Here is a 23,173-nt window from a genome sequence, read left to right on the forward strand (position 1 = left end):
CCCGCCCTCATTTGTGTGCTGACCCCACCGGTGTCGGTGCCTGAGCTCACACACCGACTGCCCGGCCAGAACGTATGCTCTGTGGGCACAGGCCCTTGGACCAGTTCGTCCACCACTCTATCCGCAGCCTTTCAGCAGTGCCGGGGGCCCAGGAGGCGCTCAGTAAATGCTTGGTAAATGAATGAAGGGGCGGAGCCCGGCTGGACATCTCGCTTCGCACTGCCAGTGACCACATGAGGTCACCGAGATGCAACCCACTTTGCAGATGAAGAAACGGAGGCCTGGTGGGCGACGGGGGCAGCACCAGGTTGGATCCTGGGTCCGCCTGGCGCTCTCTGCCTCTCGCCAGCCACCCTTCCTCACAGGAGCGAGAGAGGGGGGAGGTGTGCGGGGCTGGTGTCGCGCTGACCTGCCCCCCTCCCCCCACATCGTGTCCCACAGGGACAGCATGGACAGCGTCAAGCAGAGCGCGGCCCTGTGCCTGCTGCGGCTCTACAAGGCCTCGCCCGACCTGGTGCCCATGGGCGAGTGGACGGCCCGCGTGGTGCATCTGCTCAACGACCAGCACATGGTGGGGCCCGCGCCTGTACCCAGACACGTCCCCACTCCCTGGGCACCCGCCTGCATGCCCAGAGCCCCCACCTCTGTCCCTGACACCCACCCGGCTGCCCAGGGATCCTGTCCACTGTCCCCAGCACCCATCACCCGCCCAGCCAAGGACGCTGCCCTCTGGTCCCGCCCCCAGTCCTCGCAGTCCCTCTATAACCCCGCCCACCTCTGCTCCTCACCCAGAACCTGGGCCTCCGGGGGGCCCTCAGACCCCCAAGTCAGTGCTGGCCATGGTCGTCGAGCCCCACCCACCCCTCCCACAACCCACCCCGCGCGCTCCTGGGTCTCTGCTCTCCGATCCTGGACGCTCGTCCCCGGCCTGCCCTCCCGCAGGGCCCTGACCTGCCCCTCTGCCCCGCAGGGTGTGGTCACGGCCGCTGTCAGCCTCATCACCTGTCTCTGCAAGAAGAACCCCGACGACTTCAAGACGTGCATCTCCCTGGCTGTGTCTCGCCTGAGCCGGGTGCGTGTGGTCTTGGTGCTGGCTGCCGGAGGTGGCCCTGGCGTCCCTGTCCTCTGGGCCACCTGTCTGGTCTCCCCTGATCTCCCTGAGAGGCAGCCCAGCCTGGTGGCCGTGAACATGCTCTGAGCTGGCTTTGTCCCGGCTCAGCTGCTTCTGGGCTGTGTGGCCCTGGGCAAGGGGCTTGACCTCTCTAGGCCTCATTTGCTCCATCTGTGCAATGGGGGTGATAGCCATGCCCGCCTCACAGCTTAGCTCTGCTGTGACAGGGTCTGCGTAAAGTCTGAGAGCAGGCCTGGCACACAGGGAGCCCCAGGAGCCTCCTGCTCTCCCCACTCCGCCCCCCGTCTCTTTCTCCTCTGCTTCTCCTGCCCTCCTCCAGCTTCTCGCTTTCCCGGGCATCTCCTTTCACTCACTCCTGCTCCTCTCACCTCCTCCGCCCCAGACCCGAACCCTCCAGGAGCTCCCTGTCCTGTTGGGGGGGGGTGTGTGGCCCGGCAGGCCAACTCAGTCACAGATCCTCATCAGCGGGGTGGCTCGTGCTGTTGTGGAGGTAGCACTGGGCATGGTAGGCCCCCAGAGGAGCCACTTAACCCAGCCTGGAAATCCGGGAAGGCTTCCTGGGAGAGGTGATCCCAGAGTTGAGTCTTAGAGTAAATATAAACATTTCCTGGGCAGGTAAGAAAGGCCTGGATCCCTGAGCAGAGAGAACAACACCCCAGCTCATTCATTCAATCATTTTTTCATCCCTTCACCACACATCCTGTGTGCCAAGCTGCTGGGGGAGACAGACAGTGACAGTGGGGCGGGGTACATACCGTCATGGAAGTAGCAGAGAGCATGGTGGGCATGCTTCCTGGAGAAGGGGTTTTGAAGGTTAAGTATGAGTTTGCCTTAAGGAAAACAGTCACAGGCTCTTTCACTGATTCCTCACCTATTCCTGGAGCCTTTGTGGCGTCTGACTTGGTATTAGGCTGGGGACCCAGGGAAGCATGAGGCTCATAGATGGAGGCAGGAGCTCACGGAAGGGAATCGGACAGGCAGACTCCCTGCCCCCCCTCACCACCCCCTGTCCCCCCGCCACCAGCATTATTTGGAAAAATCACCCAGCCCGGGCTTGAGCCTAGATCCACCAGGTCCCTCACTACATCCCCGAGGCTTCCTCGCTCCCTCCCTGGGCCCCAGGTCCCCGCACCCCTCGGGGAGGCAGCCGTGGCTCTTCCCCGCCCCTGCTCTGGGCCCCACCCATGCCTCACCCGCTTCTCCCCCCAGATCGTCTCCTCGGCCTCCACCGACCTCCAGGACTACACTTACTACTTTGTGCCCGCGCCCTGGCTCTCGGTGAAGCTGCTCCGGCTGCTCCAGTGCTACCCCCCGCCAGGTACCACGGGCCCACCGCCCCGGCAGCTGGGGCCTCCGACCTGGGGGGAGCAGGCGGGCCCGGGGCTGGGGTCTGCGTCAGGATTTCTCTGAGGCGAGGCGGGGGCCAGTCCGCAGCTGGGGGCGCCCTGAGCCCAGAGCCCCCCAGGAAGCTTCCAGGATGAGGATGTTGTGCGAGCCCGGGAGCAGCGCAGCACAGGGCCGCCCTGCTAGCACAGAGAACAGACAAATTGCCGGTGTACGTCGGTCCCTGCTGTGGGCCAGGGTCCCCGTGAAGCTGCCTGTGCGTTTCAACCCTGTCACGTGGGGGTCGTTGTCACGCCTGTTACAGATGAGGAAACCGAGGCTTGAGGGGGCGTCCTCGCCCAAGGTCGCCCGGCAGGCCGGGGGCGATTCCAGGCCGTGCTGTGTGACTTAGTGTAGCTCTGTTGGGGTTTTCACGTTCCCCTTGCTCATGGGCACGACCACTGGTGTGGACAGAGTGCCTATGGTGAGCCGGGCGCTGCCTGGGCTGTCACACCCTCCCAACAGCTGGTGTGGGGGCCCATCCCTGCGACGTGCAGACAGCGAAACTAAGGCTTGGAGATGAGACCTCACCTGCCCAGGCCCAGGCGGCACCAAGGGGCAGCGCCTGCCTCCAGACCCTGCTCTGACCTTCACCGTGTGGCCAGGGCTCCCTCTGGCTCCCGTCTCCTGGGCCACCTGCCCTGCAGCACAGTTCTGAGGGACCCTGTGCCGGACGCTCAGCACGTAGTCTCTGCTTCACGAGCCAGTTGCCCTCTGTTCAGCCCAGGGCTGAACGCCTGCCGTGGGCCAGGGGCTGACATGGCCCTGAATCTCCATGGCCAGCTGTGTGTGAGGGGGTCTGTGTCTCTGTGTCTGTCTGTATGCATGTCACTGCGTACATGTCTGCATGCAAGTCAGGATATGCATCTCTGTGTGCATGACTCTGTGTGCATATCTGTGCATGCATGTCAGTGTGTGCATGTTACTGCGTGCATGCATGTCACCGTGTGTGTCTGTGTGTACATGTCTGCATGCACGTCAGTACGTGCATCTCTCTGTGTGCATGTCAGTGTGTGCATGTCAGTGTCTCCATGACTGTGCGTACATGTCTATGCGTGCATGTCTGTGTGCGTGTGCACACGTTGTAATTGAGTATAGGATGTAAGTGGCACCAAAGGCCCATCACAGCCTGTGAAAGACAGGGGTGAATTTTGCCATGTGGCCTGGGGAAGGCGCTTGCCCTCTCTGGGCCTCTTTCTCATCCTGGCAGGAAGCGCTTAGGTGGAGCTCTGAGCCCACCTCCATCTGAGAGGCCCCGCCTCAGAATTTCGGGGTGTGCCGGGCGCACCTCACCCTCTTCCCTCTGCCTGGGAGGCTTGGCGGCTTGGCCCCAGCAGACGGCGCCGGGCACAAGAGCCTAGCCCCGGTTTATTCCCACCGGATTTATTCATACACCATATTATGAAAAACTGCAGCATACAGACAAGTAGCGAGGACCTGTCACCCAGACTCCACATTTTGCTGTGTGTGCATGCTATTCTTTCATTATTTTTTCCTGAAATATTTAAGTCCATTACAGACATCGTTATGTTTTACATTAAATATATTGTTCCCATTTCTAAAAACTGTGGACATTTTCATTCACAGCAGCAATTCTGCAGTCACACATAAAACTAACAACGATTCCCTAAGGTTCTCTGATACTCACTGCACGTTTTCCTAATTTTCCCCAAAATGTCTTTCACAGTCTGTTCAAACTAGGATCTGATGAAGAGATAAGTATCAAATTTGAGTATTATTTCTCATAAGTCTTTTCATCTGGCAGAACTACACTCCTTCTTTCATGATATTGGCTTTCACCCCAGCTTTTTTTTTGGTGAGGAAAATTGGCCCTGAGCTAACATCTATGCCAATCTCCCTCTGTTTTATATGTGGGACACCACCACAACATGGCTTGATGAGCTGAGTGTAGGTCTGTGCCCGGGAGCCAAACCCACAAACCCAGGGCTGCTGAAGCAGAGCATGCAAACTTAAGCACTATGCCACCGGGTTGGCCCCCACCCCAGCTTTTTCTTTTTAAATTTTTTCTTAAGATTGGCACCTGAGCTAACAACTGTTGCCAATCTTCTTTTTTTTTTTTTCCTGCATTTTCTGCCCAAATCCCTCCAGTACATAGTTGTATTTTTAGTTGTGGGTCCTTCTAGTTGTGGCATGTGGGACGCTGCCTCAGCATGGCTTGATGAGCGGTGCCATGCCCGCACCCAGGATATGAACCAGTGAAACCCTGAGCTGCCAAAGCAGAGCGTGTGATCTTAACCACTTGGCCACAGGGCCGGCCCCACCCCAGCTTTTTATTATGAAAAATTTCAAACATAAAGGTGACTTGTGAGAACAGTGTAATGAACACTCAGGCACCCTCTCCCTGGACTCAGCCAGCTGGTAAAGCCTCTGCTGTGTCTGCGCTCTCGCTTGCTCACTCTCTCAGACGCACAGTTGCTAAATTACTTGAAACTGAGTTGGCCACATCATAACATTCCCCCCACCCTGAAACACTTCCAAAGCGGGCTCCTGGGCCCGGGGACCCTGTGCGACCACAGTGCCCTGCTCACGGCGAGGGAGATGCAGAATAGCCCCACAGAGTCGTCAGCTCTCTGGGCACCGAACTGCCCGCATTGTCCACAGCTTTACTTTTATGGCTTCAAAACAATACAGTACAATCTAGGCCCACAAATTAAATTTGATTATGTCTTTGTTATTTTGTTTTTTAGTCTGGAATAGTCCCCCACCCCAACCCCCACCACCTGTTTTTGAAGAAACCAGGAGAGTCTTGCATTGCAGGGTTTGGCTGATTGCTGCCTGTGTCCTTTAGCTCGGCCCTCTGTGCTGTGAATTGCCTGGTAGATCTGGATGCAGCGGTTTTTGCTAGAACATTTGACAGCTGTTCTGTGCACCTGGCATTGCCTCACATTCAAGGGAATGGCAGTTATCGGGTTTGTGTGAGCTTCTAGTTGGCGTCTATGTGTCTCTTGGTGGCCCAGCTTTGTGACTGTTGAATGCCGCACCCCAGGCGTGGAGCCTGGCCCTCGTGTGCGCTCGGGTCTCCTGCTGAGTGGTGAGTGCTGGTGAGTGCGTTCTGTCAGACAGTGCTCGCCACTCAGACCCCTCCCTGGGCTGGCCTGGTTTGAGGATGTCTCTGGGGAAGGCTCCTGGAGTTTTCTTGGCTCTGTGAGAAACTTAAACAGCATTGTGCTCCAGAAGGGAAAACTGAGGCTCACAGGGGTGGAGCTTCTTGCCCTGAAGGGTCTGAGCAGAGTAGGACGAGAGCCCAGGTCTGGAGATGTGTCCTCTGTTGGCCTCCCACCTCCGCTGGTCACCTGGGGACCCGGGAAGGGCTTGAGGGAGCAGAGACCCCCGCCCACAGCTGTAGGGCCCGTGCCCTTCCCGTGGAGGGCGGGAGCCATGGCGTGGTACCTGCCCCTGGCGGTAGGCTGGGCAGGGGGCGCTCAGCCTGGGCACACGCTCCGTTTCCCCAGAGGATGCGGCTGTGAAGGGGCGGCTGGTGGAGTGTCTGGAGACGGTGCTCAACAAGGCCCAGGAGCCGCCCAAGTCCAAGAAGGTCCAGCACTCCAATGCCAAGAACGCCATCCTCTTCGAGACCATCAGCCTCATCATCCACTACGACAGGTGCACCGCCAGGGGCTGGGACAGGGGCTGGGGCCCGACTCCCGGTCTGAGGGAGGAGCGGCTGGGGCTAGAGTCCTGGTCTGAGGGAGGAGGGGCTGGGGCTGAACTCCCGGTCTGAGGGAGGAGGGGCTGGGGCTGGGCTCCCGGTCTGAGGGAGGAGGGGCTGGGGCTAGAGTCCCGGTCTGAGGGAGGAGGGGCTGGGGCTAGAGTCCCGGTCTGAGGGAGGAGGGGCTGGGGCTGGACTCCTGGATCCTAGGCGAGCAGGTCTGGGAATCTTGACTTGTAGGCAGGAGGACGATGACAGGGTGTGAAATGTTACTCTGCCAGGTTGGTGCTGGGCTCTCCTGGGATGCGAAACACCTGGCTCTTTATTTGGGTCTCCAAGGCCCGGATGTCTCTGTCACCAGGAGTGGTCATGACTGAGGCGGAGGGCAGGAGTTAAGACCTGGGCCCCGAGGGGAGATGAGATGGATCAGTCAGGTCTGCGTCCTCCGCCTCCTCATGTCCCCCTGTCTCTATTTCTCTCTTGCTGGCAGTGAGCCCAACCTCCTGGTGCGGGCCTGTAACCAGCTGGGCCAGTTCCTGCAGCACCGGGAGACCAACCTGCGCTACCTGGCGCTGGAGAGCATGTGCACGCTGGCCAGCTCCGAGTTCTCCCACGAGGCAGTCAAGACCCACATCGACACCGTCATCAATGCCCTCAAGGTGCGACCTCCCGGAGGCTGCCCTGGGCCAGGCCCTCCACACCAAGCAGCCTGAGTCCCCTCTGCCCCCTCAGAGAGGCCCCTGAGTGGCCAGCCCTATGCCAGAATGGGGCCTAGAACACACCCCGCCTGCTCTCCTCCTTCAGACGGAGCGGGATGTCAGCGTTCGGCAACGTGCAGCCGACCTCCTCTATGCCATGTGCGACCGGAGCAATGCCAAGCAGATTGTGTCGGAGATGCTGCGGTACCTGGAGACAGCTGACTACGCCATCCGAGAGGAGATCGTGAGTTCTGGGAGGGGCTGGGGGCCTGGACCCCTGGGTCTGAGGGAGGAGGGGCTGGGGGCCTGGATCTCCAGGTCTGAGGGAGGAGGGGCTGGGGGCTGGACCCCCGGGTCTGAGGGAGGAGGGGCTGGGGCTGGACTCCCAGGTCTGAGGGAGGAGGGGCTGTGGGTTGGGACTCCTGGGTCTGAGGGAGGAGGGGCTGGGGCTGGACCCCTGGGTCTGAGGGAGGAGGGGCTGGGGCTGGACCCTTGGGTCTGAGGGAGGAGGGGCTGGGGCCTGGACTCCTGGGTCTGAGGGAGGAGGGGCTGGGGGCCTGGACTCCTGGGTCTGAGGGAGGAGGGGCTGGGGGCTGGGACTCCTGGGTCTCCAGATGGAGACACTGGTGAGCCCAGATCCGGGTGAGTCCCCACCCCGACTCTCCTGGTGGGCACATGCATGTATACACACTCCTCCGTCCTCCCTCCCGGCCGGCAGGTCCTTAAGGTGGCCATCCTGGCCGAGAAGTATGCAGTCGACTACAGCTGGTACGTGGACACCATCCTCAACCTCATCCGCATCGCGGGCGACTACGTGAGCGAGGAGGTCTGGTACCGTGTGCTGCAGATCGTCACCAACCGCGATGACGTTCAGGGCTATGCCGCCAAGACCGTCTTTGAGGTCAGCACACCCACCTCACCGCCATGACCTGCAGCAAGGCCAAGCAGGGACAGCTGGGCTGTGGGGCCAGCCAGCCTGGCCACCACCCTGTTTCCTCCTCCTCAGAGCGGTGCCTGGGCACCCAGGGGAGAGTCAGCAGGGTGTGGGCCTGGGGCGCCCAGCACGTAGTTGCTGATCCCCAGGTCTCGGCAGTTTCCCACTCCCTCTGCCCAGAAAAGGGGGCCCAGTGCCTCCTCATTTTACTCCCAGTGTGGTGTGGGCCGGTCACTTAACCGCTCTGTGCCTCAGTTTCCCCATCTGTAACCCCACCCATGTCATAGAGTCGTGAGGGTTCCACAAGTTAAGACAAGTCAAGGGCTCAGCACCGGCCTGGTGCCCCTGAGCGCCCCTGAGACGGGCGGCACCACTCACTCTTGTCCTCACCCGTCCCGTCCCTGCCCCAGGCGCTCCAGGCCCCCGCCTGTCATGAGAACATGGTGAAGGTCGGCGGCTATATCCTTGGGGAGTTTGGGAACCTGATTGCTGGGGACCCCCGCTCCAGGTGAGACGGTGAACACATGCACTTCTGAAGGCTTGGGGGTGGGGGACCCCAGGAGTCTCCAGGCTGGTGACATGGGGCCCTCACACCAAACCCCTGGGGGGTCAGGAGGGTCCGGCTGTCAGGAACATCTGAGACGGGGGCATGTGACGGTTGGGGCCCTGGGGAACAGCAGTGCCCTCGAGCGGGCCCAGGGTCCTGGGCAGGGTTCCCCTAGGGAGCGGCATCGTGGGGGGCTTGCTGGGGGAGGGCCGCTGTAGCCGGCCCCGCTGACGCCCGCGCCCCACAGCCCCCCTGTGCAGTTCTCGCTGCTGCACTCCAAGTTCCACCTGTGCAGCGTGGCCACGCGGGCCCTGCTGCTGTCCACCTACATCAAGTTCATCAACCTCTTCCCCGAGACCAAGGCCACCATCCAGGGCGTGCTGCGGGCCGGCTCCCAGCTGCGCAACGCCGACGTGGAGCTGCAGCAGCGCGCCGTCGAGTACCTCACCCTCAGCTCCGTGGCCAGCACGGACGTCCTGGTCAGAGCCGCCCCGCGCCCCTCCTGCGCCCGCAGCCTTGCTCTCCGGAGCCGCCGCCCACCCCTGACCCGCTGCCGCCCCCGACCTGCAGGCCACGGTGCTGGAGGAGATGCCGCCCTTCCCCGAGCGCGAGTCGTCCATCCTGGCCAAGCTGAAACGCAAGAAGGGGCCGGGGGCCGGCAGCGCCCTGGACGACGGCCGGAGGGACCCCAGCAGCAACGACATCAACGGGGGTGTGGAGCCCACCCCCAGCACCGTGGTGAGTCCCCCGGGGCCAGGCCCCCCGGGGCGGGGCGGCCGGGGATCACCTGTCCTCATTGTCACCTGCCTCCTGCAGTCGACACCCTCCCCCTCCGCCGACCTCCTGGGGCTGCGGGCAGCTCCTCCCCCTGCGGCCCCGCCGGCCCCCTCGGGCGCGGGCAACCTCCTGGTGGACGTGTTCTCCGATGGCCCCGCTGCGCAGCCCGGCCTGGGGCCCAGCGCCGAGGAGGCCTTCCTCAGGTACCGCCCCTTTTCCGTCTGCCCCGCCCACCTCGCTCCTCCCTCCCTGTCCCTGTGCCTCTGTCGTCCTGGCTGCCACTTCTCCTGGCCTTCTCCCTCCCTCTGGCCACTCTGGCCCCGCTTCGTCGTCCTCTCCTGTCACCGTGTCTCAGCCTGCTCTTCTTTCTCTCCTTCCCTCCTCCCTCTTTCTCTCTCTCTGGCCCTCTTGCTGCCTCTCTGGGATTGGCTGCCTGCCACGCCTGTCTTCTCTTGTCTGCTCTGGGATTGGATGGCCCAGCGAGCTGGAGCCGCCTGCCCCTGAGAGCCCCATGGCTTTGCTGGCTGACCCAGCTCCAGCTGCTGAGTAAGGGTGGCCTCAGGGGGCGGGGGGCAGACTCTCGTGTCCCTAGGGAGGGTTAGGGGACTGGGAACTCTCGTCAAGGGGTTCCTGCTGAGCCGCAGAGGCAGGGACGTGGAGGGGAGTGAAAGTCAGGGTCCTGTGATGGGGGCACGGAGGTGACGGCACATCCAGAGCCTGGTCCCCTTAGAGGCAAGGGCCAGTCTGATTCTGGGGTTCTCTGAGGTTCTTTGGGGAACCTGGGGATGTGGACTCGGGGGTTCTGTCCCTTCAGAGCTTGCTGTCTCCTACCTAGTAGCTCTGGCCCTTTGCCTCCAGCCCCCCAAGCCCCCAGCCCTCTCCCTCCTTTCCTGCTTGCAGCCCAGGTCCTGAGGACATCGGCCCACCCATCCCGGAAGCTGATGAACTGCTGAATAAGTGAGTCCCGAGGGAGATCAGGGAGGGGAGTGGGGACAGGCGGGGACCACAGAGCAGGGCCCAGACAGGCCCCCTGTCATCCTGAGCCCCCCGCCGCCCCACCCAGGTTCGTGTGCAAGAACAACGGGGTCCTGTTTGAGAACCAGCTGCTGCAGATAGGAGTCAAGTCGGAGTTCCGGCAGAACCTGGGTGCGTCCGGGTGGCGTGGGCTTCAGGGAGACCGTGGCTTGGAGGGTGGCTGGGGAGGAAGTAGAAGGAACCCAGATGGAGCCCCGCCTCCCTCCCGCAGGCCGCATGTATCTCTTCTATGGCAACAAGACTTCCGTACAGTTCCAGAACTTCTCGCCCACCGTCGTCCACCCCGGAGACCTCCAGACTCATATCCTCTCGGCCTGGCCTGGCCCCCTGGCTCCAGCCCGCCCCTCCGGTCTGCCCCTCTGGTTGCTGGGAAGCAGGTGGAGCCGGTCCAGAGCTCTGGGTGGCCCTCTTGGGAACCTGAGCGCATGGTTACCTCTCTGAGATGTGCTGTCGTCTGTGAGACGGGGGTGGGCCTCCTTCCCCCAGGACAGGGGATGGCAGTGAGGTGACATGATAGGTGCACACAAGGCTATCCTTCTGGGACCCCAGCTGCTCCAGGCCCTTCCGTGTCCTGACCTCATCCTCCGTCGGGCTCCACACCCATCTTTCCAGCTCTTCCTGTATGTAAGAGCCAGGCCTGCGGGTCTTTCTGCTGACCAGGGCCTCTCCTGTGTGACCAGGGCCACTCATTTTGCCTCTCTGAGGCTTCCTGTCCTCCCCGTGAAGTGCAGACCTTCTTCCTTCTCGGGTTGTTTTGAAAATCAGCACAACTGGAAACCCCTGGCGGGGGGCTGGCCTGAAGGAAGTGCTCGAGTGGGGTCCGTCCCCTCTGCCCCATCTCTGGGCCTCATTTCCACAACGTGAAGTTACAGGATTAGACCCCAAACTTGGAGGACCTTTTCAGGTCTTTGCTTTATTCATCATCGACACTTCCAGAGGCTTCCTGGAGGCTCAGCTCTGTGCTGGGCACAAGGCGGGGGCGGGAGTGGGGGAGATGCCTAAGACCCCATCCTTGCCGATGGGTTGTGGACATGAAAGTAGATGGTGACAACACTGCCACCATTTTTGTGCCCTTACCACGTGCCAGATACGCTGACAGGTCCTTGTAGTGGCTCATTTCATCGAATGCTGGGGACACCGTGTCCATTTTGCACATGGGGCTGAGAGGGGCTGAGTAACTCGCCCCCAGTCACTGGGGTGGTAAGAGCTGGGGGGCGGACCCAAGGCAGCCTCCAGAGCAGAGGGCTCCTGCTTGAGGACGGTGTGCCCTGTGCCGTAGCGCAGGTTGCTGAGCCCACGGGGAATGCCAGAGTGGCACCTACGGGGTGGCTTTGGGGTGTCACATAGGAAGGACTTCGGGGTGGGGGAAGGTGCCTTGTAGGATGAGTCCAGGACAGCAGGGCCGGCCCCTCGGGGTCCTGCAGCTTGGGGCTGCTGGGAAAGTTCAGAACCATCAGGGGGTCCATGGCCAAAGTCCCCAGGGCCGCGCCCTCCTTGCTTCCTTGACCCCGGCGGGCACAGCTGGCCGTGCAGACCAAGCGCGTGGCCGCGCAGGTGGACGGCGGCGCGCAGGTGCAGCAGGTGCTCAACATCGAGTGTCTGCGGGACTTCTTGACGCCCCCGCTCCTGTCCGTGCGCTTCCGGTGAGTGGGCGGGGCGCGGGGGCGGGGCCCCCGGGGAGGGCGGGGCCTGACGGAGCGCTCCCTCCTCCCCCGCCAGGTACGGGGGCGCCCCGCAGTCCCTCACCCTGAAGCTGCCGGTGACCATCAACAAGTTCTTCCAGCCCACAGAGATGGCGGCGCAGGACTTCTTCCAGCGCTGGAAGCAGCTGAGCCTGTGAGCGGCGGGGGGCGGGGCCGCAGCCTCACCTGGGGGGCGGGGCTCCCAGGTCCCTGACTCGAGCCTTTCCCCGCCCCCAGCCCCCAACAGGAGGCGCAGAAAATCTTCAAGGCCAACCACCCCATGGACGCGGAAGTTACCAAGGCCAAGGTGAGCGCCGGGGGAAGGCCGGGGAGGCGCCCCTGGGCCAGCATCCCCTCCGTGCCCCCCTCTAACTGGGATCGGAGAGCCGCGGCCGCCTCACTTCTCTCCATCTGTAAAGGGGCGTCAGTTCCTACTCCCAAGGGGTTTGGGGACCTGGTTTGCCGCTGTCTGGGAGCTGGCAGCCATCTGGCACCCTCCTGTGCCTGCCTCTTCCTCCCCAGCTCCTGGGGTTCGGCTCTGCTCTCCTCGACAACGTGGACCCCAATCCTGAGAACTTCGTGGGGGCTGGAATTATCCAGACTAAAGCCCTGCAGGTGGGCTGCCTGCTCCGGCTGGAGCCCAACGCCCAGGCTCAGGTGAGCGGTGTCTGGGGACGTGTGTGTCCCCGTCCGTCCCTGCCTGTGCGCATTCTCTGCGCCCGCCCTTCCTGCCTCAGTGGGTTCTTTAATCGGCTTCCTCTGCTCTGTGTCCTTGTCCGGCCATTCTCCAGTCTCTCTCCCCTTTCCTCCCTGGTGTTTGTCTCCGTATCCGTTCCATGCTTGGTCTCTCTCATCCTTTACCTCCTCTGTTGCTTTTATTCTTGCCTCTTGTCCCTTCTATCACATTTCTTACCCTTTGTCCTTTTTCTTTCCTCTCACCTCCTATCTCCCCCCGGGCTCTCCATCTCCTCCGCGTCTTCCCTGAGTTCCTCCCCCTGTCGCCCCCTAGATGTACCGGCTGACCCTGCGCACCAGCAAGGAGCCCGTCTCCCGTCATCTGTGTGAGCTGCTGGCCCAGCAGTTCTGAGCCCTGGACTCTGCCCCCGGGGCCGTGGCTGGCGCCGGGCAGCCCCTGGGACCGAGGCAGCTTTGGTGGATGGGGCAGCAAGGGGACCTCCGCTGGTGGTGACAGGGAAGACCCCGGGGTGGGGGGATGCCTAGGACCTTCCTCCGGCCTTTTGTATTTTTATTTTTGTTCATCTGCTGCTGTTTACATTCTGGGGGGTCAGGGGGGACCCCCTCCCTCCTTTCCCCCCCCAAGCACAGAGGGGAGAGGGGCCAGGGAGACTGGCACCTCCTCCCCTCCCACCCACCCCCTCGTAGCCCCTCTACCCCCTCCCCATCCAGGGGCTGTGTATTATTGTGAGCGAATAAAGAGAGAGACGCTAACAGCTTGGCGTCCATGTCCATGGCTCACAGCGGTGGTCAGAGCAGCGGGGTGAGGGCGTGCAGGGTGTGGGTGGCCAGGACCCGAAGCCCATGGGTGGGACTCTGAGAAGACAGCAGCAGCAGCAGCTGCCGGGGCCCCAGCTGCAGGGCCACCAGCCGCCACCCTGTGCCTGGCTCTTCGGGCGCCGACACCAGGTAGCAGGCCCGCGGCACCTGGGCCCGGTGGGCTGTGTCCTCTGCCTTCTCCTCTGGCTGCCCCGGCTCTGAAGGAAGGACAGGAAAGGCCGAGGTGACCAGTGGGGCCTGGACAAGTGGGATGCCAACCTGCAGTAGCCACACCCATCCTGCGCTTAAGTTTCTGACTCCTGATGGGGAAGCCTGCCCGCTCCAGCCAGCTGTCAGTGACCTGAACAAGGCCACGGGCTTTTTCCCCCTCTTCCCACCCGGCCTTTGTCCCCTGCTTTCCTGGGGGTACTGTGTGCAGCCCTGGGCAATCCGATTAGCAGTACAGACCACAGGCACGGAGGTGATGCTCCCCAGGCGCCAGGGCCGAGCTCCTGGCACCATCCCGAGGACCCCGGCCCACTTACACGGGGAGGCAGGCGGGGCTGGTGGGGTCGCACAGCCAGGAAGGGACGGTCGTCTGCCCCTCCCAGGTGGAGCTCTTTACCATCTTGCTCCATTCCGCAGGGCCTTCACTGGGGCTGTACCATCCCCCTAAGTCCCTTCCTTTGTCTCTCTGGGCCTCCGGGGTTCTACGACAACTTTTCCCTCCTAACCTGGGCTCTGTGGATCCCCCCACAATGAGGACGATGGGCAAAGCCTGTACTGTGAGCAGTGGAGCGCAGCGTGTGGCTGTGGGAACCAGGCTGCCCATGTTTGAATCGTGGCTCTGCTGCTGCTTAACTGAGCCTCAGTTTTCTCATCTGTAATATGGGGATGATGATAGAACAGGAAACAGCTCTCAGCCGTGAGGATGAAGTGAGTCATCATGTAGAAAAGCACTTGGCAAGAGCTGAGGTCTCGGGTTAACTATCAGGATTATCTAGGAGGTTCTGGAACCAGGCTGGGGCCTCCCTGCCCTGCTTCCTTCAGTGTCGGTGCCCAGTTCTCAAGGAGAGCCGTGCCCAATGCATGCCCGGTTCTCCTACCAGTTTCCCCAGCCCCACCCCTTACTCCCGCCGTATGTGACATGGGGCTCAGTGTCCCAGCCTCTGCAAAGGGGGCACTGTGCCCACCGCTGACCTGGTGGGAAGTGCGTGGCGGTGACCAGGGTGTAGAAAGAGCGGAGGAGGCGCCGGCGCTGCTCAGGAGAAGGCTCTGGAGGAGGAAGAGAGCCAGGATGAGGGAGAGCCCCTCCCTGGCCCGCGCCCCTCCCGGCCCCGCCCTCCTCCTCAGTCACCTTTATCCCCCGAGGGCTCCACGGTGAAGAGGCAACGTTTCAGTTCCAGGTGGAGGAGCAGCAGCCTGTGGGAAAGGGGGTTCATGGCCAGGGCAGAGGGGATGAGGACCCCCAGCCCACTGCCCCGTCCGAGCCCTACCCGAGGATGTCCGTGTGCAGGGGGAAGCCCGCGGGCAGCGCTCGGGGTCCCAGCGGCAGGCAGGCCCGCAGCGGGTCCAGCAGCGGCAGCCACCAGCGCTCCAGAAGCTGCAGGGGGCGTGGTCAGCAGGGAGGCGGGGCCGGTGGGTGAGGTCAGGGAGGAGGGGCGGGGCCCTCAGGGCGGAGGGCTGAGGGGACCGAGGAAGGGACGAGGCCTGGAAGGATGCTGACCGTGGAAAGGCGAGGCCCGGAAGGATGGGGTAAGAGCGAAAGGGGCCGAGCTGTGATCAAGGCGACTGGAGCGCTGTCCAAGGTGGGGCGGGGCCCACGGGAGGGGCGGGGCTGGCCCAAGGCGGGTCCAGGGTGGACAGAGCCCAGCAGAGCCGGGCGCGCGGGTACAGGGTGTGACGGGAAAGCGGGACACTGCCCGGATTCACCTGTGGATCCAGCTGGCCGAGGGGCGGGCGCGGCCCGCAGAGCAGACACAGCTCCAAGCCCGGCAGCAGCGTCAGGGTCAGAAGCCGGTGCGGGACCTGAAGCGGGGCGCAGGGTGGTCTGGCCGGAGCCCCGCCCCTTCCCGCCGCAAGCCCCGCCTCCAGGCCCCACCCCTTCTCGCGCCCCGGCCCCGCCCACTCACCGTGGGGCTCCCGTGCGGCAGGTACACCGGGTAGTCGCGAGCGGCCTGCGGCGGCAGCGAGCCCACCAGCCAGGGCAGCAGCACGGCCTCCGGCATCCCCAGCCGCCACCAGCTCTCTGTTGCTGCCACCACCCGGCCCGACACGACCAGGCTGACGAAGGCCGTGCCCGCGGCCTCAGCGAACCCAGAGAGGGCTTCCTGGGGGAAGGGAGGCGCACGGGCGGCAGTGACTCCGCGGGTGGGCGAGGAGTGGGAAGAGACCAGCATACGGTTCCCTGCCTAGCGGCCATGATCGTGTCTGTCACCCTCCTGGGCCTTCACGTGCAGCTGCAGTCCCCAAGTCGCATTGTGAAGCTAGATTACACAGGTACAGTCCTGCTACCACACCTGACACGTGCTCCTGAAGCTCATAATTCTACCTGCAGCAGGTACGGCTTATTGAGGCCTGCTAAGTGCCAAGCAGGTGCAATCAACGACCTACTGAAGCTCAGAGACGTCAAGTCACCTGCTGAGAGTCACACTGCTGGGAGGCCGCCGGGCCAGGTGAATCAGCAAGAGCAGTATTTAAGGAAGGGTAGACAGAGATTGCCCAGGCAAAAGGAACAGCATGTGCGAAGGCAGGGAAGCTGTTGGGATTTCTGGCATGAGGCAGCAGGGGAAGGTGGTCCGTGCGGTTAGCAGAGGTTAAGGTGAGCAGGTTGGTGGGCGTCAGATTCCACAGGTCCTCAAACACCAAGCTGAGGGGCTGGGGCCTTGTCCAGGGGGCGATGGAAGCCACTGGAGGGCTGTGACCAGGGAAGGGGCGGGGTCCTCTCGGGGTGTAGAAAGATCCTTCTGGGGCCAAGTAGGGGCCGGACTGGAAGCCGAGAGGATGGGAAGGGGTTGAGGCAACGGTCCAGGGGTAGGAGGATGAGGACTGAGCCAGGCCTCTAGGGACAGGTTTAAGAGTTCCCAAGCCACCCCCAATACCTGCAGGAGAGACCCCTCTGGAGGAACCACACAGTCCACACACTGGGTCAGGTCCCCGATGAGCTCTGAGTCCCCCAGGAAGCTGTCGATGAGGCGGTAACTGGCCTAACAGAAGGAGAAGAGGGGAGCCTAGGACCCAGGTGGGTCCCAGATCTACTGCCACCCCCGCAGAAAATCGGCCCTGGGCCTAGCTCCAGGGTCAACCTGCCCCAAGAACCCACGGGCTCAGGGGCTGCTAGGAGCTGTAGTTCCCAAATAAAAGACTAGGTATCCTAACTTCCCATCCCCACGTCCCACAGCCTCACCCTCAACTCCTTCTTCAGTCTCTCTACGTTGCGGATATTGGTCAATTCTTCAAGTCCCACAAGAAGAACCTAGAAAAATGATAAAAGAGAGTTAGGGGCCCAGGACGATTGGTTCTAAGAGAGGAGAGGCTGCGATTGAGACGGAGGGAGGAGGCAGCTGGGGATCTGGACTCCTGAGTGGGAGGGAGGAGGGACTGAGGGCCAGGATTCTGGGTTTTGGAGGAGGCGGGTGTTAGGGGCCTGGCTCCTGGGGCTGAGGGAGAAGGATGCTGAGAGCTCAGACTCCTGGGTTTGGGAAAATGGGCTGGGAGTCTCACCATGGCCCCAAACACCATCTGGAGTAGTCGCTCCAGTCTCAGCTCCGAGGTGCCCTCTTCAGGTGACAGAACAATGAGGGTGATGCTGGGGGAAAAGAAGGTGAGAAGGAAGAATGAGTCTAGGCCCGGGAAACAGGGCAATGAGGACAGTAGAGTCTGCCCTTGATCCTGGACGCCAGCTACGTCCTCCCCCAGCATAACTTGCTTCTCATGCAGAGAAACTCGGGGATCAGAGAGGGTAGCTGGCTTGTCAGAGATGCCACAGCCAAGCAAACATCTGGCCTTGGAGAGCTGGAAGGCCTTGGGGCATCTTCAACAAGGGCTATCTCCCGGGTCCTGTCCCTGCCCCAAGCTACCGCTTGGTGACCTGTCGTGGAAGCTTTTCCACACCACGGTCGTGTCCTCGGTCCTCGCAGAGCTCAGCTGCACCTCCAGATTCTGCCCAAACATGTGAACTCCATTGAGGGAGCCGATGACAGAGAACGGGAGCTGGGGAAAGGTGGGGGACATTAGACAGAAGCCCCCAATCCCCTCCTCCTTGGGACTCAAGTGTCCAAGCCCCCGGCCCCCTCCTCCTTCTAGATCCCCTGACCCCTCCTTTCGGGGAACCAAGATTATTGGTCCATTGCACGCTCGGCCCTATACACTCATCTCTCAACCTTGCCCAGCCGGCAGTCCCCTGAAGACCCAGAGTCCCAGCGCCCAGCCCTCTTCTGTTTCGGGGATCCAAGGGTCCAGGGCCCCACCTGCTGGCGGGCGGGGGCGCCGCCGCGGCTGCTTCTGCAGAACAGGGGCACCCCGCTGGAGGCCGCGAGGCACATGAGATGTACGATGCCCTCCGTCCCCTCCTCCCCCATTCGGAATCCTCCCCAGTTCCCTCGTGGCGACGGCCAGTGCCCGCCTTGGAGCGTGCCCGTCGTCACACTAAGTCGGGCTGCCGTCCGAAGCCGCCAGAGGGCGAAATGGGGAGCCGATTGGAAGAGGACTGGATTCCCGCCTACTTCATCCAACGCAAACCCAGCCTCTAGCACCTCCCCCAGAGCCCTCTGGGCTCTCCTCCGCCCCAACCGGAAGTCACTGTGCCCCTAACAAAGATGGCGGCCAATTGGCTTGGCCAAGCTTCATTGTCTCTCCCTGGAGTGGTTTGATTCCATTTATTTAAGGAAGAGAATGAAGAGCCCGGCTTGAAGGTACTGACCGCGCCAAGGCGTTGCCTAGCAACCATCAGGGAGGCCAGGATGTTTTACATTCTAAATTGATAAACAGCTATGCCCCGCTCAAAGATGGCGACCGTGCTGAGGCGTTGCCTAGCAACCACCATTCAGTCTCATTTCCAGTCTAAGAACGTAAACAGTTTTGCCCGGCTCAAAGATGGCCCAGCGCCCTTTCTTAGAGCGACATCAGACAAACACCATCTCCCCCCCACCCTCCACGATGGTTTGGTCCGGCGAGCGTTGCCTAGTAACCACGAAATGAGGTGGTTGTTTTTGTTATCGGAGAAAGAAAGATGAAGTCCTTTATTTTCCAGAATCATAACAACGTTATTTTTGTAATGAATCTATACATGATAGTGTATCATGCAGAATATGAAGCGAGTCCTCCACAAATCCTTTCCCTAAAAGTAAAAAGTTGACAGTTTAACAGAATATTCATGTTTTCATAAATATCACTAGGCTAATGTCGTTTTCAAACTTTCTTTTTCTATTCCAACCGTGTAAATATACTATGTCTTTTTATAGTCTATATTATGGATGTAACGAAATCGGCTTAGCCAATCCTGTCTTGACGGGCATAGGTGCTTTCCTGTGTTGAAGTGATGAAGTGAATCTCATTGAGTTATCAGTTTAATCGGCTAGATCTTTTCTCTTTTGTTGAATAGTTGCCTTTATTCATCCAAACATATTTTTAAAATGTATAGTAATCTTAAAAAACATTCATTTCTTTTAAAACATGTTTTGCCTGCATTCTGGATTTGATTCCTAATGCTGATTAAAAAATATACAGGCATTTACCCTGCACATTAAATTACACGAAACTTCTGGAGGAATAAACAGATGCGTAAAATAACAAATGAAGTAAAAATACAATTTCTCTCTGAGTTCCATGCATTTTTCTGTAGTCCATTCATATTTACTATGACTATTGATATCTTTGGGGTTGTTTCTGCCATCTTATTTTTATTTTTCTTCTTGTTCTTCCTTTTTTTGGTACTGTATCTCGGGACTGTTTCCTTTTGCTTTGCTTTTTTTTCTTTTTTGCTAGGAAAGCTTCACCCTGAGCTAAGATCTGTTGCCAATCTTCCTCTCTCTCTCTCTTTTTTTCTTTTCCCCTCCCCAAAGCCCCAGTACATAGTTGTACATTCTAGTTGTAGGTCCTTTCAGTTCTTCTATGCAAGCCGCCACCACAGCACGGCCACTGACAGACGAGTGGTGTGGTTCTGGGACCAGGAACCGAACCAGGCTGCCGAAGCAGAGTGCGCCGAACTTTAACCACTAAGCCATCACAGCTGGCTCTGTCCTGCCTTTTTAATATTTTTTTCCCTCCTTTCTTATCTTTTTTTGTTTCCTCAATCTTGTTTTCTCTCTCTCTTCTGATTTCAAATTTATACACTCTAATTCTAATTAATTTGTGTTGGTTATCCTTGGAATTTTACAATACACATTTAATTTAGCAAAAAGCTAAACAAGATCTTAAACCTTCTCTCAAACAACACAAAAAGCACGTAACAGCCTAACTTTGGAAACTCCCTCCAGCCTAACCAACTAATGTTGTCAGCATTTTAGTTCTGACTGGCTTTATGCCCTCATTGAATATTGTTCTCACTTTACACAGGCAATATTTATTTGTAATTACATAAGTGTTCATAATGCACTTCTTGCATCTCAGACGTTCCTTCCGGCATAATTTTTGATTTTCTTGCTTCCTGAAATACAGCCTACTGGAAAACTGTTTCTCTACTCACAACACTTCTGAAAACAGATGTGTGGGTTTTCCACACCAAACAATTCTCCAGTTCTCTGTGGACATCAACTGGGTGTCTTACAAGTCAATTCACTTGTGACACTAACCACCCAGAGTTCCTTGCGGGCCCCACAGGCTAGGGGCTCAGTCCCACAGGACTGTCCCCACTTCAGATACTAATCACAAGCAATGGGGCCCCAGGTTACCCACACTTCTGAGTTTTGGGGGTTCCCATGTGCCTCCTCCTCATGTTCGATAATTTCCTTTAATGGCTCCCAGAAGCCAGGGAAACACTTTCCTTACTATTACTGGTTTATTCTAAAGGATATTATAAAGGATAAAAATGGCGGCTGGCCCTGTGGTGCAGCGGTTAAGTGCGCACATTCCACTTAGGTGGCCTGGGGTTCGCCGGCCCGGATCCCGGGTGCCGACATGGCACTGCTTGGCAAGCCATGCTGTGGCAGGCGTCCCACATAGAAAGCAGAGGAAGATGGGCATGGATGTGAGCTCAGGGCCAGTCTTCCTCAGCAAAAAGAGCAGGATTGGCAGCAGATGTTAGCTCAGGGCTGAACTTCCTCAAAAAAGAGGGGGAAAAAAGACACCTTTTTCCCTCCAGAAATTCCGAGAGTCTTATAAACTCTTGTGTCAGGAACCAACCAGAGACTAAGACCAAATATTATAATGAAAGATGCTCCTACCACCCTTATCACTCAGAAAATTACAGAGGTTTTAGGAACTCTGTGCCAGGAACCAGGACAAAGACCGAATATATATTTCTCATTATATCACAATATCACAATCCTTTAGAAAGTCTCTTGGAGATAAATTCTGGTTTGACTACCTAGAATGTCTTTTCCCCCACCTTCAATACCGTAGAGTTCTGGCATCAAAACTAATTTTTCTCAAAATTCTTAACATATTCCACTATCTTTCAGTTTCCATTTTTGCTGTTAAGAAGTTAACTGTCGGGGCCAGCCTGTGGTTAAGTTCGTGTGCTCCGCTTCGGTGGCCCAGGGTTTCACAGGTTCGGATCCTGGGCGCGGACATGGCACCGCTCATCACGCCATGCTGTGGCGTCATCCCACATAGCAGAGCCAGAAGGACCTACAAGTAGAATATACAACTACCTACTGGGGGTTTCAGGGAGAAGAAGGAAAAAAAAAAAGATTGGCAACACATGTTAGCTGAGGTGCCAATCTTTAAAAAAAAAAAGGAGGGGCTGGCCGAGTGGTTAAGTTCGCGCGCTCCGCTGCAGGCGGCCCAGTGTTTTGTTGGTTCGAATCCTGGGCACGGACATGGCACTGCTCATCAAACCACGCTGAGGCAGCATCCCACATACCACAACTAGAAGGACCCACAACGAAGAATATACAACTATGTACTAGGGGGCCTTGGGGAGAAAAAGGAAAAAATAAAATCTTTAAAAAATAAATAAATTTAAAAAAGAGAAAGAAATTGGCTGTCATTCTACATATAATTTCTTTGTAGAGAGCTGTTCTTTCCCTCTGGGTACTGTTTAATCTTCTCTTTCATCATGATGCGTCAAGGGGAGCAACTCTTTTTTTCTTATGATTTTATACTTTGTGTTTCCAGGATCCAAGGATTTTTTTTTTTTTTAGTCAATTCCAGAAAATATACAGCCATGAACGCTTAAAATATTGCTTCTCCTCCACTCTCTTTTTTCCTCTTTGGTCTCAAATTAGAAAAATGTCCGACCTTTTAGCTCCCATATCCCTTTTCAAGGTTTAAATATATATTTTTATTTCTTAATATTGTACTCTGGGAAATTTCTAATTTATCTTCCACTTCACTAATTCACTCTTCAGCTGGCTTAATCTTCTGTTTCAATTACCCATTGAGTTGGCGGGTTTTTTAGCAGTTAGATAAATTGCCTTGTTTTTTTCCCCAAATCCTCCTATTCTTTCTCCATATTTTTTGATGCTGGCTGTTCCTTGTGATTGTGTGTGTGGTCGGATGCTTCTAAAATGGCTCCCAATGATCTCTGCCTTCTAGTATTTGCTGCCTTTCCTCTTGTGTGTGCACGGGACCTGAGACTTGCCTTTAACAACAGGATTTAGCAAGAGTGATGGAAGGTCACTTCTGAGATTCGGTTATAGGGACTGTGACTTCCATCTTGCTTGGATTCTTTCTCTTGCTTGCTCTGATGCAACTAATGCCACATTGTGACCTATGCAAAGAGAGGTCATGGAACCAAGGATGAGCTCTGGCCAACAGCCTGTGAAGAAGTGAGTTCAGCTAACAATTACGAGAGTGAGCATGGAAGCAGGTCCTTCTCTAGTTGTGCCTTGAGATGACTGTGGCCCTGGCTGACACTGATTAGAACTTGCGAAAGACTCTGACGCATAGGACCCAGCTAAGTCTGCCTGGATTCCTCATCTACAGAAACTGTGAAGGAATCAATGTTTGTGTGGGTGTGTGAGGAAGACTGTCTCTGAGCTAACATCTGTTGCCAATCTTCCTCTATTTTGTATGTGGGACGCCGCCACAGCATGGCTTGATGAGCAGTGCTAGGTCCACACCCAGGATTCGAACCCACAAACCCCACACCGCCGAAGTGGAACGTGCAAACTTAACTGCTACACCACCAGGCAAGACCCCTTGTTATTGTTTTAAGCCACTAAGTTTTGGGGTATTGCTTACACAGCGTGAGATAACTTACGTAATGTCCTTTATGTCTCCCACCATTTGGCACATTATGGTACATTATGAACCCGATAATTCCAATACCCGGAGCCCTGGGCGTGGGGGTCTGCACCTGCTAAGTGTTGTTTCTGTGGACTTGTAGTTGTAGCCTCTGTGCTGGTGGCCTTTGACTGTGCACTCATTACTTGCTATTGATCTGAGTCCTGTGGGAGGATTCACCTCTACTCCTCCGGGAAGCCAAGAGTGTTGGCAACCTGGAGCTAGCTCGGCTGTCCTGGAAGGTCCTGGCGTAGCTGGAGAGCCAGACTCGGTTTTCCAATTCACAGCTGCCTTCAGGCTCTCGGTAATGCCAATGCCGCCAGGTCCCCTGCTGACACTTCTACTGCAAGCCCCTCTTTCTTGTTAATTTCTGGTTCTTTCTCTTTTTGGGGGGAGGGGAAGTCTTGAAAACTATTCCTACCTCTTATGAAACC

At 58.2% G+C, this 23,173-nt stretch overlaps 2 protein-coding genes across 4 annotated transcripts in view; one reads left to right on the forward strand and one right to left on the reverse strand.

Moving 5' to 3' along the window:
* The window catches only part of AP2A1 (adaptor related protein complex 2 subunit alpha 1), a 32,977-nt gene extending 19,670 nt beyond the window's left edge, over window positions 1–13,307 (forward strand). The window contains exons 5-24 of one of the 2 annotated variants that reach the window (XM_070498350.1): window positions 442–571; window positions 971–1,072; window positions 2,342–2,450; window positions 5,989–6,139; window positions 6,676–6,844; window positions 6,990–7,127; window positions 7,602–7,784; window positions 8,228–8,325; window positions 8,612–8,843; window positions 8,935–9,102; window positions 9,181–9,344; window positions 9,622–9,687; window positions 10,042–10,098; window positions 10,205–10,287; window positions 10,388–10,476; window positions 11,695–11,819; window positions 11,896–12,012; window positions 12,096–12,165; window positions 12,381–12,515; window positions 12,868–13,307. In XM_070498350.1, coding sequence (XP_070354451.1) covers window positions 442–571; window positions 971–1,072; window positions 2,342–2,450; window positions 5,989–6,139; window positions 6,676–6,844; window positions 6,990–7,127; window positions 7,602–7,784; window positions 8,228–8,325; window positions 8,612–8,843; window positions 8,935–9,102; window positions 9,181–9,344; window positions 9,622–9,687; window positions 10,042–10,098; window positions 10,205–10,287; window positions 10,388–10,476; window positions 11,695–11,819; window positions 11,896–12,012; window positions 12,096–12,165; window positions 12,381–12,515; window positions 12,868–12,945 — 2,464 coding nt within the window. In that variant the 3' untranslated portion in view covers window positions 12,946–13,307. The remainder of the gene's footprint in view (window positions 1–441; window positions 572–970; window positions 1,073–2,341; window positions 2,451–5,988; window positions 6,140–6,675; window positions 6,845–6,989; window positions 7,128–7,601; window positions 7,785–8,227; window positions 8,326–8,611; window positions 8,844–8,934; window positions 9,103–9,180; window positions 9,345–9,621; window positions 9,688–10,041; window positions 10,099–10,204; window positions 10,288–10,387; window positions 10,477–11,694; window positions 11,820–11,895; window positions 12,013–12,095; window positions 12,166–12,380; window positions 12,516–12,867) is intronic. The other variant, XM_070498351.1, reaches the window with a different exon arrangement.
* A 31-nt stretch (window positions 13,308–13,338) lies between these two features.
* FUZ (fuzzy planar cell polarity protein) lies at window positions 13,339–18,117 on the reverse strand. Of its 2 annotated transcripts, none has more exons than XM_014830297.3 (11): window positions 17,822–18,117; window positions 17,443–17,564; window positions 17,076–17,160; window positions 16,759–16,827; window positions 16,454–16,558; window positions 15,485–15,682; window positions 15,285–15,380; window positions 14,849–14,955; window positions 14,710–14,774; window positions 14,553–14,627; window positions 13,339–13,570 (listed from the first exon to the last, which is right to left on the reverse strand). In XM_014830297.3, the coding sequence occupies exons 1-11, from the start codon at window positions 17,930–17,932 to the stop codon at window positions 13,344–13,346; spliced, it is 1,260 nt and encodes a 419-aa protein (XP_014685783.3). In that variant the 5' UTR covers window positions 17,933–18,117; the 3' UTR covers window positions 13,339–13,343. The 2 variants fall into 2 exon arrangements, with proteins under 2 accessions (XP_014685783.3, XP_070354453.1); XM_070498352.1 differs by lacking the exon at window positions 13,339–13,570 and adding an exon at window positions 13,756–14,233.
* Window positions 18,118–23,173: the final 5,056 nt, after the last annotated feature.

Source organism: Equus asinus, chromosome 26, assembly GCF_041296235.1.
Source record: "Equus asinus isolate D_3611 breed Donkey chromosome 26, EquAss-T2T_v2, whole genome shotgun sequence".
Classification (NCBI taxonomy): Eukaryota; Metazoa; Chordata; class Mammalia; order Perissodactyla; family Equidae; genus Equus; species Equus asinus.

Excerpts from the sequence above, each read along its gene's own strand:
- FUZ (XM_014830297.3), bottom strand. The coding sequence starts at position 17,932 with ATGGGGGAGGAGGGGACGGAGGGCATCGTACATCTCATGTGCCTCGCG. Across the intron at positions 17,565-17,821 it reads GCGCCCCCGCCCGCCAGCAG|CTCCCGTTCTCTGTCATCGG; the intron begins GTGGGGCCCTGG and ends ACCTTTCCCCAG. Across the intron at positions 16,828-17,075 it reads AGATGGTGTTTGGGGCCATG|GTTCTTCTTGTGGGACTTGA; the intron begins GTGAGACTCCCA and ends TCATTTTTCTAG.